Raw genomic sequence first — 13,408 nt, 5'->3', positions numbered from 1 at the left:
TTTTTGAATTTGTATATGTCATTTTTATATTGTCTTTCCTTTCCTTGCTTGTAAGGAGGCTTATTTATATTTTTGAAAAATGTTACACTAGGTTACTCCACATACTGTTGACTTTGTCATGGTGACCAAGTTTTCATGACTTTGACTCATGTATCAAATTTCATCCATAATATAAATCATTAAGATGACACCGCTGGATCAGTTCAGAAATACAATGAGTGGAATATTGTTCTGGCAGCAAAAACACTAGCTGTATTTGAGAAAAGAAAATCAAATTAAACTTTTAAGGTTTTTAGATCGCCAATTGCTTTATGAATATGTAAGATAGCTTGCATCACTCGATTTTCAAGAGGTGTGGTATCCACAGCATAATCAACACGTACAGAGAAACATCTGTAATTGACAAACCCAGGACTGGAAGACCCTAAAAGCTGCCTAACAAGGATGAGCAGTACTTGAAGATAATATTCTTAATGGAATAGAAAGACGACAAGTGTTGAATTGACAACAGAACTGGCAGAAGGCACAGGTGTCATCCATCCATGAACAGTCCAAAGCACCTTTGACTGTTGTTCCATATTGCAATGTCTGTGTTCTTGTGCATATTTTAGCCTTTTAGTCTTGTTCCTCTTTCTTAACAGAGGTATACTTACTGCAACACATCCTTTAAGTCCTGATTTCCAGAGTGACCTTCGTACTGTTGATTTGATGGACAAATACAGAAACATACTATATAATGTTTTCTCAAACAAATTGGGTCACTAGAAGTGGTTGAAAATACAAAAAGAACGCTCAGTGTAAAACACAACAGCTTGGAAAGGTGTGTAATTGATAAATTGTATGGTAATTACAATTACAGGTGTGCCAAGATTCAACTCATTACAAATTACACAATTAAGTTGAAATTCTAAAAAGCCACTTACATAGGTATCCAGAGAGTAGTTTATTTATGAACTTTTAAATATTGTTTTCATGGTTTCACACTTCAAATAAGGAACCTGCAGCAACATTCTTTAAGAACATAAGAAAGTTTACAAACGAGAGGAGGCCATTCAGCCCATCTTGCTCGTTTGGTTGTTAGTAGCTTATTGATCCCAGAATCTCATCAAGCAGCTTCTTGAAGGATCCCAGGGTGTCAGCTTCAACAACATTACTGGGGAGTCGGTTCCATCCAGACCCTCACAATTCTCTGTGTAAAAAAGTGCCTCCTATTTTCTGTTCTGAAAACACCAATTCAAATACATTTTCAGGCTGCTAAAGGATTTGTCCTCATTATTATTTTTCTCTCTTCTTTTGTGTTGAAATTGGGAAACTAACACTTCCCCTATCAATGTATTTCACAACTTACAGAACAGGTTTATTCTGGTTTATTATGGTTAATACAAGGTCAGCTGTGGAACACAAGGGCGGCAGCCGTTACACACACAAATCTGAAACACACCATTAAGGTGGAAAGCAACCAACACATTTTATAGACTGTAACTCCCAATTTGCCCGATTTAGGTATCATGACTTTGTTAATCGTCTCTGTTCACATCAACATTTAAAATATAAGACTCCAATAATTCCAGGCCCCTTGCTCAGTAAAAGCATAAACAGAGATTTATTTATTTTAATTAAATGTTTTTTATATCACCAGAAGCATTCATTACACGGGTCAAGTTTTGGTAAGCATACCACATTCTGATGATGTACCACTTTCCAACACGACACCGGTACCACATTCATTTAAAGACACTGGTCACATGATTCTAAAGAATAGGAAGCAACCGTAGGAGGTAATCATGTTGTAATTATGTTTTCAGTCATGCTGAAAAAAATGACAGTAGCACTGGGTGATATTTTACATACATATTTTTAGTTATTTGGAACAATATATTCAATCTGACCAAAACAATCTGCATAAACAGCCATAATAGAAAAAAAAAAGATGCACCACTGTACATATGTTCAGGCAAGTTACAAAAAAGCAAGAGACCTCTAAAGATCTGATCTTCATAAAAGGCGCCACATTACAAAATCTAAATAACACCATAGAAGTACAGTAGTTAATAGTTAGGAACAGCTGTGGCAATACCCTAGATTTGCCAAAAAGGCGAGACACTAAACATTTTGTTTCTGACTAGTTTCAGTCCACTCTTTATTCTAACTTGGCTGAGATACTTCAACTATAGTAACTGTTTAGCTGTTCATAATGCTGCACCCCACAGGCCTGCTTGAGTATTACAACTGTAACCCACCCCAGGAACACAACACACACATTTGGTTATTCAAATACATTTATTAGTACTGGTATAACAGAAAAAAGGGTGGATTAAAGTAAGCAAACACAGTGGTTCTGCTTTTCAGATCCATGCTGCTGGATCATTCATTCCTGAACAGCAACACAGAGCACCTTAAAAACAAACAGTAATGATTAAAAGACACACACACACATTTGAATGTTTTTGCACAATACAGAACATCTTACAGCTCAGTTTAAATTCAACAGTGATTGATTTTGTCCACAGGTAGCTAATGAAGCTCAACACAGTGCTACCTCATAAAAGTCCTTACACGCTAAGGTATAGCACATGTACAACTTACTGTTACAATCAGTGCTCGAGTCCCCCTCCCCCCCGAAAAAGTGCCTGAACGCACTATATCATTTCAACAACAGTTAAACATTAACAAAGAATAACATACAGTAGAAGCCAGTTCATCCGAACAGCTGGGGAACATAGCAATGGTTCGTATTAATGAGCATTCAGATGTTTACAAAAACAGCAACACACGTACATATATTTCACTCTAAAGGTTTATTTAAAAATGAGTATTTTTCTGACAGCCCCAAACCTGAGTTTTACACTGTATATAATATAGATGTATATTTTTTATTTGTATGCACAAACATACCAGTTCATTGCTTTCAAATTTTTTTTTTGTAAACATTAAAAAAAGGAAAAACTATAAACTGAACACAGTACTGAAAACAAGTTTCAATACTATTCTCAAAACAGCTGGCTGTATTCCATAGTGCTGTTGGTCCTACAGTTTCAAGCTTATACATTTGTGTGGATATTTCCCCCAAAACAACAACGAACATAGTTTATGACGTTTGAAATTAAATAAGCGATAATACAGTATCACATCTTTCTTAACAGCTTGTCTAACTAGGGTTCCACCTGTAATTAGTAACTTATGTTTCTTATCAATAAATTCACATTTATTATTTTAACTTATCTCTTCGTACAACGTAAAATGTTTTTACTGAATTAAAAAAAAAAGAAAACTGGTATTGTTCAAAATTGAAGATTATATAACATGGCTAGGCAAAGACCTGCATGCAGCTCCCTACAATATAGACATGAAACCCCCGGACCGGCACAAGCAGATAACTAAGACCTTGAACTTGAAGCATATGTGGAAGCGACTGTAAGTGTAAATCACGGTCAGCACATACTAGGATAGAAATGAAAATCATATCCCTCTTCCCACAGTATATAATGAATAAAAGTTAAATATATTAATATTTTATGTGGTTTTTTTTACATTTGCTTTGTAATTTCTAAATATTGTGTATATAAATCAGAGGTCACGAACACCAAAATAAATGTTACTTTTCATAACTTTAATATATGGTAAGACTAGTGTTTCAAACATATATTAACTGAAAATAAAAGGTCTTCATGAATTTATATAACAAACATGCACATACCCTACAGTAATACTTATTTTTTTTAAATATGGTTACCAGTAGTAAGTCCTTGCATTATTCACACCATTCATCTAGCAGGAGAGTATTCTAAGTCTGTGTTCATGTCCTTTACATGTTTAGTTTTCTTTCCCATATTCCTCAATTCACTTACCTTAAAACTTAATTTTTAATTTTCATCTTCTTCTGTGGAACATCTATACAAAAGAAGAAGAATTAAGTCAAACTGGCAAACAATTCCCAGAAAAAGTAAATATTGGTTCGAAAAATATGATTCTCAGAGCCTAAGGACTATTTTTCAGGAAAAAAGGTAAAAAAAAAAAATAAACAAATAGACAAATATAATGGATAATGGCAATTTGTACAATTTTAACGTAACAATTATCTACGTTAAAGCTTTTTGTTATTTTTGCACTTCTTTAAATATATGATATATAATTTAAATTTGAAACCGGCAACTAAATCTAAATATATTTTTTTAAGAATTCAGGTGGTTTAGTTGTGAATTATAATGTAAGCAAACACAGTGGTTCTGCTTTTCAGATCCATGCTGCTGGATCATTCATTCCTGAACAGCAACACGGAGCACCTTAAAAACAAACAGTAATGATTAAAAGACACACACTCTATGCAGCAGGAGGGCCTTCAATGGCACCGCCTCCCAGGTCATGTCAGGAAACATGACACTGTGATAACCTGCCGCATGTTTAACTGCTGTATACAAAAAACAAGCTTTCTTACCTGTGTCCTCTTCCGGAGCTTGCTCCTCTGTCTCCCTGTCTCCTGGCTGCTTCAGCTGATACTCCAGGGTCTCCACCTCAAGCAGCTCAGCCTGAAATCTGTCTTCCAGGTCCTTGTTGCTCTTCAAAAAGTCCCTCAGTCTGTGTAAATCAGCGAGGTCCTACAAATCACATTTTAAACATATCATGAAATAAATAAAATAAAATAAAATAAAATAAAAAATAAATAACTAAAACAATGAGCAACTCATACTTACTGAAGCACAGGCATAATCTCATAAAAGATTTTTTAAAAACAACATGTCAGCAGAAGACAAGGATACAAACCTTTCTCAATTCTAAAATTAGACACCGCTACAATGTACTAACTATGCTTTAAACTCCATTTTCTTATCCCTGATTAGTATTATTAATATTATTACTGGCTCCACTGTTGGTTTTTTTCACTTTTTTTTAACATTAATTCAGCATATGCAAACATTTCAACAGTTTGGGCCTGTGTATTACAGTGCCTTGCGAAAGTATTCGGCCCCCTTGAACTTTGCGACCTTTTGCCACATTTCAGGCTTCAAACATAAAGATATGAAACTGTAATTTTTTGTGAAGAATCAACAACAAGTGGGACACAATCATGAAGTGGAACGAAATTTATTAGATATTTCAAACTTTTTTAACAAATAAAAAACTGAAAAATTGGGCGTGCAAAATTATTCAGCCCCTTTACTTTCAGTGCAGCAAACTCTCTCCAGAAGTTCAGTGAGGATCTCTGAATGATCCAATGTTGACCTAAATGACTAATGATGATAAATAGAATCCACCTGTGTGTAATCAAGTCTCCGTATAAATGCACCTGCACTGTGATAGTCTCAGAGGTCCGTTTAAAGCGCAGAGAGCATCATGAAGAACAAGGAACACACCAGGCAGGTCCGAGATACTGTTGTGGAGAAGTTTAAAGCCGGATTTGGATACAAAAAGATTTCCCAAGCTTTAAACATCCCAAGGAGCACTGTGCAAGCGATAATATTGAAATGGAAGGAGTATCAGACCACTGCAAATCTACCAAGACCTGGCCGTCCCTCTAAACTTTCAGCTCATACAAGGAGAAGACTGATCAGAGATGCAGCCAAGAGGCTCATGATCACTCTGGATGAACTGCAGAGATCTACAGCTGAGGTGGGAGACTCTGTCCATAGGACAACAATCAGTCGTATACTGCACAAATCTGGCCTTTATGGAAGAGTGGCAAGAAGAAAGCCATTTCTTAAAGATATCCATAAAAAGTGTTGTTTACAGTTTGCCACAAGCCACCTGGGAGACACACCAAACATGTGGAAGAAGGTGCTCTGGTCAGATGAAACCAAAATCGAACTTTTTGGCAACAATGCAAAACGTTATGTTTGGCGTAAAAGCAACACAGCTCATCACCCTGAACACACCATCCCCACTGTCAAACATGGTGGTGGCAGCATCATGGTTTGGGCCTGCTTTTCTTCAGCAGGGACAGGGAAGATGGTTAAAATTGATGGGAAGATGGATGGAGCCAAATACAGGACCATTCTGGAAGAAAACCTGATGGAGTCTGCAAAAGACCTGAGACTGGGACGGAGATTTGTCTTCCAACAAGACAATGATCCAAAACATAAAGCAAAATCTACAATGGAATGGTTCACAAATAAACATATCCAGGTGTTCGAATGGCCAAGTCAAAGTCCAGACCTGAATCCAATCGAGAATCTGTGGAAAGAACTGAAAACTGCTGTTCACAAATGCTCTCCATCCAACCTCACTGAGCTCGAGCTGTTTTGCAAGGAGGAATGGGCAAAAATTTCAGTCTCTCGATGTGCAAAACTGATAGAGACATACCCCAAGCGACTTACAGCTGTAATCGCAGCAAAATGTGGCGCTACAAAGTATTAACTTAAGGGGGCTGAATAATTTTGCACGCCCAATTTTTCAGTTTTTTATTTGTTAAAAAAGTTTGAAATATCCAATAAATTTCGTTCCACTTCATGATTGTGTCCCACTTGTTGTTGATTCTTCACAAAAAATTACAGTTTCATATCTTTATGTTTGAAGCCTGAAATGTGGCAAAAGGTCGCAAAGTTCAAGGGGGCCGAATACTTTCGCAAGGCACTGTATAATAGTTTTGTGTTCAATAAGTACAGCACACTGAGATGTCTTTACACAAAGGCCTATATTTTCCCAATGTGGGCCTATTATTAAATCTGGAAAATCAGGCCCAAAAAAGCGCTTTAATGGCCCATTTGTTGTTACTGTTGCACAGCGTACCTGCTCCGAGGGAGGGCCCTGTCTTTCTATCTGGAGCTGTTGCACAGCATACCTGCTCTGCGGGAGGACCCTGTGCTTCTATCTGGAAACGCAGCTCCTGCAGACTCTCCCTCAGTAACTCGGCCTCCACCTGGCTGATCTGTGTGGGATCCAACATCTCATAGTCCAGCCCATCAGTACTGTCCACTCCTGGGACCTGAACAGACCAGTCCACTGACAGCATCTGCACAACAGAAACAAGCTACTGAAGTCGAAAGTTAAGCTGATCAACCATTAGCGGGGAGCTTCTGACGTGATAACCAAAGTTCATTGACAAATGTTTTGAGAAAGTGTGAATGGCCCTCGTTACAGCAGATCACACAGGCAAGGAAAAAGTAAAACCTGGAAAGTTTCTTTCAGTATTTTCATAGTTATGGGTGATGTTTCGACATGGCAGCCATACAGGTCCCTCTTTATGAGCGGCTGTTTCTCATATTGACCAACAGTTCCTCAGTTTGTCATTGATGAGTTAACATGGTGGGGGGGGGGGGGGGGGGGGGGGGGGGGGGGGTGCTTTTTTCTCAGTATTTTAATGGAGTGAATGGGAACCATTCAAAATTAAACTCACTGCTAAAAACCAACTGTTATAATAAGTGTCAGCCATTCAAGTGGAACCAGATATGAAGTAAGATGGTTTGCTATTGAAGCAATCGTACATTAATTCATATTGTACTTTATTTGGTTTGATGACACGTTTCTTATCTTTCATTAGATCCTTATTGGTTTGTTGCCACATCTCTACAATGCAAGTCCTTGGTTTTCTCTCCCCATTTGCATGCTGTGTAATAGGACCTCACCAAATGGATCAATAGCAAAACCAACTTGTAAGAATGTTGTTTTGCTGATACCTACACCAGCTATCAAGCGTGCTCATCAATAACTATAAAACACTCAAGAATTTGACAAACGTTTCAACTGAAAGAATTGTTTAATTAAATTTACCAAGTTTCTTTTAGTATTTCAAATGAGTTTGTTAATTAACTGTATATAAGTTATATAGATAGACAGACAGAGACAGATAGGTAGATTCTATGTTCCCATGGAAACCGACCGCTATATTGAAAATAAATATATCCTTGTAATATACATGTACATACATAAAAATCTATTCCTATATTATCCATGCTCCTACCTCATGACGCTCCCTGGTTGGCAGCTTTATTTAAAAACAAACCTGTCACCAGTATCACTCTCACTGCAACATGCACAGTACAGTGGAGAAGAAATAATACATTCAAAATAAAGACCAAACAATGAGAACTCAGAAACAACAAGGCTCAGACCAATAACTGAAGAATTTAAAAGAGATGTTTTTAAAAGAGAAAGAAAATTAAAATACAAGGAAAAAAAAAACACTCGCTGATATAAACCTTGCAAAGTTTAGAACAAGAGAACATCATCTGAAAAAGACTTGGGGACAAACATCTTTTGAATTTCATGTTGTCAGTAAAAAACTAAAATTGGGGAAGATTTTGAATGTATTGTATTATATTGTTGTTGTACTGTACTTTGTTTTTAAATGTTATTCACTTTTTTATGCTTTAAGAATCATAGAACATATAAAATATATATATATATATATATGAGTCAGAAAATATTATCATCATACAATAATACACAGTAATATATACTGTGGCAAACCGGGGCAAGTTTTGCCACTTTTCATGACCTTTCCACACTGTCTTCTAGTACAGAATGAAGTACTGTACTCTGGAGCATAGTTGAAATGAAACAGGGCCAAACACAAACAAAACACTTTGGAACCCTTAGCCAAACTTTAAGATCCCTGCTTATATATAAGCTTTGACCTGCTTATATACCTGCCTGCTAATTACAGGCAGGTGTACTTAATTGAATAAGAGCCAGGTGATTCTGATCCTGGCTCAATAAAACAATGAAACAATTACATTGTGGCTGCGCAAAGCAGCCACAAAACACATTTCCCCAGTGTGCAGGGCCTCTGCCCTGTCACAATATATATAGAATCAATCAGTCGTGTCCTGTCTGCAACTGAATATCTGAATCCTGAATCTAACTGTGTGGAACATAATCAATAGAGAAACCGTGCAAGCATGTTATTAAAGTTCTGTTTCCACATTGTTGCGCTGTGATCAGAGACTGCATCTGTTAAATCTTACCTCACTGATGTCTCTCCCTGCCGCTGCCACTTCTGGTATGTGGTTCAGTTCTAGAAGCAGATCCTCGATCTTTCTTTCATACTGACACATCCACTGGGAGGACACCTTCATTTCACAGGAATGCATCAGCTCATTGCGGCTTTTTATTACCTAAGGAAGGAGACAAAACAGGACCTACTGCGAAATTAAAAAAAAAAAAAGAAATGTCCTGCTTTGAGTTCATTCTCAAATGCCCAGCTTCACAGCATCAGAAACTTTGTGATCAAAAGTACATCCTTTTTTTTTTTTTGTTATTTATACTTGGTGTTCAGATACCTGTAACTAAAACTCATACACTCCCTGGCAAGCCAACCCGAGCAGTCATATTCACAGAGAGCTGAATGGAAGGGTCCACTTTGTCCACTCATCCACTAGACGGAGCCATGGTGCTTGATAGTGCCAGCAACAGGTACCAAATGGTAAAGGAATAATCAACTGCCTCATGATACAACCCATTGGTATCAACATTATGTCTCGTTGGACTACAGTGACTCTTCTGTTTTCCTTACAGTGCTCCCCGTGATTTACCTCTCTGACTTTGTGCTGGTTGACGAAGCTGAAGTGGTCACAGAAGTTGATGAGGTTGAGCAGCGCCGCAGCATCGCATTTCTCCGGACCCGGAACGTCTGCCTGTCCGCGAGGCATGTAGGCCTGCAGAAAGGAAAAGAGCGTGCGCTCAAACACACTGCCTTAGCTCTGGCGTAAGAGCTCACTGTCGTACAACACTGCATAAAAATGAACAGCGGCACATCGAACCAATTAAAGATAAAGGGCTGTAAGAACCCATGCTGATAGATTCAAGTATAAAAAAGAAAAAAAGAAGAATGCTGAAAAATAATGGCAGTATTAAGCTCTTGTGCTCCAGGAATATAATTTGTTCTTGATCATTCTGCAGATTTAAATGCACTGCAGTAGCAAACAGAAGTCTACACTTCCTTCCTCTCTGTGCTGTATCACTTCTTGTAGTAAAGGTCCATTTCCATGGTCTGGTGAATGCACCTCGCCCCCTGGTTGCCCGTGCAAGTGAGTAAGATAAAGGAAGTTTAAACCAATACCAGGAAGAGCGGTTAGAACTTAGAACATACATATCCAGCTCAGTAAACAAGCAAAGAACAAAAAATCTTCAGCACAAATGTAAGGGCACCAGGGATAATGTTGCTTAGTCTAATAAAAGGTAAGAAAAAGGGGTTTTAAAAAGACTGTTTGGTCCCCAAACAATACTGGTCAACCCCATGTGTAACAAGCAGGGTTGTGCAACGCACAGATGCAGGTGAGCTCAGCTCTTTTGCATAGTGGTTAAGGCGCTCACATAAAGTGTGCAGGGTCGCCAGTTCTCGCCCAGCCTCAGCCCCGTTACACATACATACAATCACTCAACCATCCCTGTCTTACTATATGTATATCTCTAAAAACAATGGAAAGGGGATACTTGCATGTAGCAGACCCCCTGTATGCGTGTCTGTGGGTGTGGGATAATGCTGTTACCTTCGCCAGCTCCCAGTGCTGAGAGGGCCACAGCCAGGGTTTGCAGTTGCCCCAGTTAATGACTCCTCCCCGATTAGTGTGGTGTTTCAAAATCTCCTTCTTCCACTCTTCACACAATGAACAGGCAGACTGGAGCTGGAGTGAGTAAGAGATGCCGGTCACAGAAACATAACAATAAACACATACAGAACTGGTACTATATGTGGCCCTATTATAAAGAGATCTTTTTAAGCTCTTACTAGGATTCTCTGCAAGTATATGTTAGGAAGCTACTAGTGGCCACTTTAAAAGCAATACAAGTAGATATTTTTCATCAATATATTACATCATGAGCTTCCTAGGCTATGAGGACCATGGTAATAAAAAAGTGGATTTGTGTGTTTGTGGCTATTTTCTTTCCCCCACGCAGCATTACAAATTCTTACAGTACATTTACATTACAACAATCCTGTACTGTATATTTAATATAGTAATGGAAGCTTTTGCTTTCGCCATGCAGCACTATAACAGGTAAATATCACTTACTGTACACTGACTGTCTGTAGTAGGCAACCAATGGGTTAGACATGTGCCACAGCATACTTATTGAGCCCTTAAATCTGAGATGCATGGTCTGCCCACTGTGTTCACTAAAGCAATGCAGCAGCACAGAGGAAGTCTGCTCCTGGGTTTGAATAGGAGTTCAGCTCTTGAATGAACTGTGTGTATATGCATACACGCAAAGAGGCCAGTGTCAGAATATCTATTAAAAGAATACTTGAGCTCACTGTGCATAAGGTTGACTGACGTGAAACTAGGACAGTCTCACCTGGTTCCCTCGAGGTTTGCAGTAATTTGGACACCGCTGACCTCTCCGGAGCACGGCGTTATTCCTGGACAGTGTTTGGTGGAACGATCTCATTTCGTTAGTCACAAACCCTTGCAACCCGTCTCTCAGTTTTAAAAGGCAGTAACCCGCTTTCAGCCAGTTTTTGTATCCAACATCGTTTAGGCGGATATTTAGCTCCGCGAATACCATCTTATCGGAAATGTACTTTAGATGCAAACATTGGTTTAAATTAAATACTAACTATATCCGACAGAAAAAAATGACCCAGGCTACCCAACCACGCTCTGTAACGTTACCGCATTTGTTTAATTTGTGACTTTTTCTTGTAGACACATTTCCTGTGTTAGTGAAAACTGCGCATGCTCAGTAAATTTTAAGTTTCGTTACGTACACACACAGGTTAAACGCGGTTGTGAGTTCACCTATTACAGTAAAGTGGATTTCTGTGCAACTAATGATGTCTTTGTTTATCAGACATTTCTGTGTGATAAACATGGCTATGTTATATATATGTGTGTGTGTGTGCTTGATGAGCCAAGTTGATTTTGTGATATTGGTGGATAGTAAATTCATAACAATGGTAAGCATACATATAATATACTTTTTTTATTTTATTTTGTCAAAGTACAGTTGTATAATATTTCGTTTTTCCACCGATACTGAACGTCTCATCTGTGTGTTTTGGCACTCCAGCAAATGTCTCAGTAATGACAAAGACGCGCATATACGACTGCTTACACATGCGTACATTTTTAATCCAAAACCACTCAAGTCGTTCCCACCAGCCTTCTGGTCAGAAGATAGACCAAATGTTTCGGTCTACCGCCATGGTACTGCAGATCCTCGCCACTTTAGCAATGCAGCAAAAGCAAAACGGCGTCTCCGCTGGTTTTGCAGAAAAGAGCATAGCTGTGCTTCACGAGCTCTCAATCGATTATGTACAGTATACTTTCTTCAAAAAGTATAAACAAAAACACAGCCGCCATGTTACACACAAAACCTCACAATTGGTATGTAATGACGGCCCGATTTCAATGGTTTGTTTAAACAGGGAGTGCGCTCATTTGAGTAATGCAAGGTGTGTGTTTACAACAAACAACTGCAGCGAGTGCCGTTTGCAAATACGGTTGTCTGCACTGTGTATACGCATACGTAGTGTATACTGCACTGTGTATACGTAGCATACGTAGTGTATACTGCACTGTGTATACGTAGCCTTAGGGGTGAAATACAGTACCGGTATTAGGAAATTGAAATGCATGGTTTTGGTATGTCTTTTGGACGTATGTTAAGATACCGTGAAAACGAACATAGTGCATGACATGTTTCAGAATGGCATGTTTTTATTATTATTATTATTATTATTATTATTATTATTATTATTATTATTATTTGTACATATCTGCATCATGCACCCTCCCAGAGGTTGTACAAGCGAGTGAAAGAAGCTAGTGTTCAGGGATTGTGAATCACAGACCCCACCAGCATGCCAGTACAGGCTGTGTCGTATTAAAAAAAAAAAAAAAAACAATTTTCTACAAGGTAATCATACCGTTTGTAATTATACTTTATATATAATTGAAATACTTGTTGCAAAGACCATAAAAAGTAATGGGGACAGTAAAAAAATATATGAGAACATTAAGCTTGTTCTTTTGTTTCAATTTGAAAACGGCTAGGAGTTGCATTAGCTTTCAAACTCACATACAGGCAGGCCTGAAGTTATTTTCTATTCATTTTTGTCTGTGTTTATGAAATCCATATAAAATCCATCACATAATTAATGCAAGATAAGTTAAACAACCAAAATGATCTTGAATTTAAGTGAAGCCCACCTTGGATTACCTAACAGAATTTAGTAAAGGTTATATTACTCAGTTGTGATTTAAGGTTCAACGCACAGAAATTCAAGTGGTGAACATTTCTAGAGAAGTGAGACAAGCCTAACTGGGCATGAAAGAGGTCTGATCTGCAGTATAATCCCATCAGTGCCATTCTGCCTGAAGACATTTGACAGGTTCTGAAATTGGCAAGGAGTTCTTCTGAATGAAAATAGTGCTTCACAGTGATGGCAGAGAATCAGAGGCAGCCAGCAGGAAGCAGGCTATGGAACTGATACAGACAGGAATGTGTGTCACAGGCAGAGCTTGTGAAG

The 13,408-nt window shown here is 38.2% G+C and overlaps 1 protein-coding gene across 1 annotated transcript; it reads right to left on the bottom strand.

Annotated features, from left to right (window-relative positions):
* Positions 1-2,261: 2,261 nt before the first annotated feature.
* Positions 2,262-11,625, bottom strand: LOC117405446 (uncharacterized protein CXorf38 homolog). Its single transcript, XM_059030086.1, has 8 exons — positions 11,233-11,625; positions 10,425-10,559; positions 9,468-9,590; positions 8,901-9,050; positions 6,776-6,946; positions 4,436-4,595; positions 3,849-3,891; positions 2,262-2,395 (listed from the first exon to the last, which is right to left on the bottom strand). The coding sequence occupies exons 1-7, from the start codon at positions 11,440-11,442 to the stop codon at positions 3,857-3,859; spliced, it is 984 nt and encodes a 327-aa protein (XP_058886069.1). The 5' UTR covers positions 11,443-11,625; the 3' UTR covers positions 2,262-2,395; positions 3,849-3,856.
* Between the last annotated feature and the right edge of the window lie 1,783 nt (positions 11,626-13,408).

This window comes from Acipenser ruthenus, chromosome 9, assembly GCF_902713425.1.
Source record: "Acipenser ruthenus chromosome 9, fAciRut3.2 maternal haplotype, whole genome shotgun sequence".
Classification (NCBI taxonomy): Eukaryota; Metazoa; Chordata; class Actinopteri; order Acipenseriformes; family Acipenseridae; genus Acipenser; species Acipenser ruthenus.
The sequence above is the reverse complement of the archived record's forward strand: the minus strand, read 5'-3'. Positions and strand labels throughout refer to the sequence as shown.

Excerpts from the sequence above, each read along its gene's own strand:
- LOC117405446 (XM_059030086.1), bottom strand. The coding sequence starts at position 11,442 with ATGGTATTCGCGGAGCTAAATATCCGCCTAAACGATGTTGGATACAAA. Across the intron at positions 10,560-11,232 it reads GCAAACCTCGAGGGAACCAG|CTCCAGTCTGCCTGTTCATT; the intron begins GTGAGACTGTCC and ends TACTCACTCCAG. Across the intron at positions 9,591-10,424 it reads AGCACTGGGAGCTGGCGAAG|GCCTACATGCCTCGCGGACA; the intron begins GTAACAGCATTA and ends TCCTTTCTGCAG.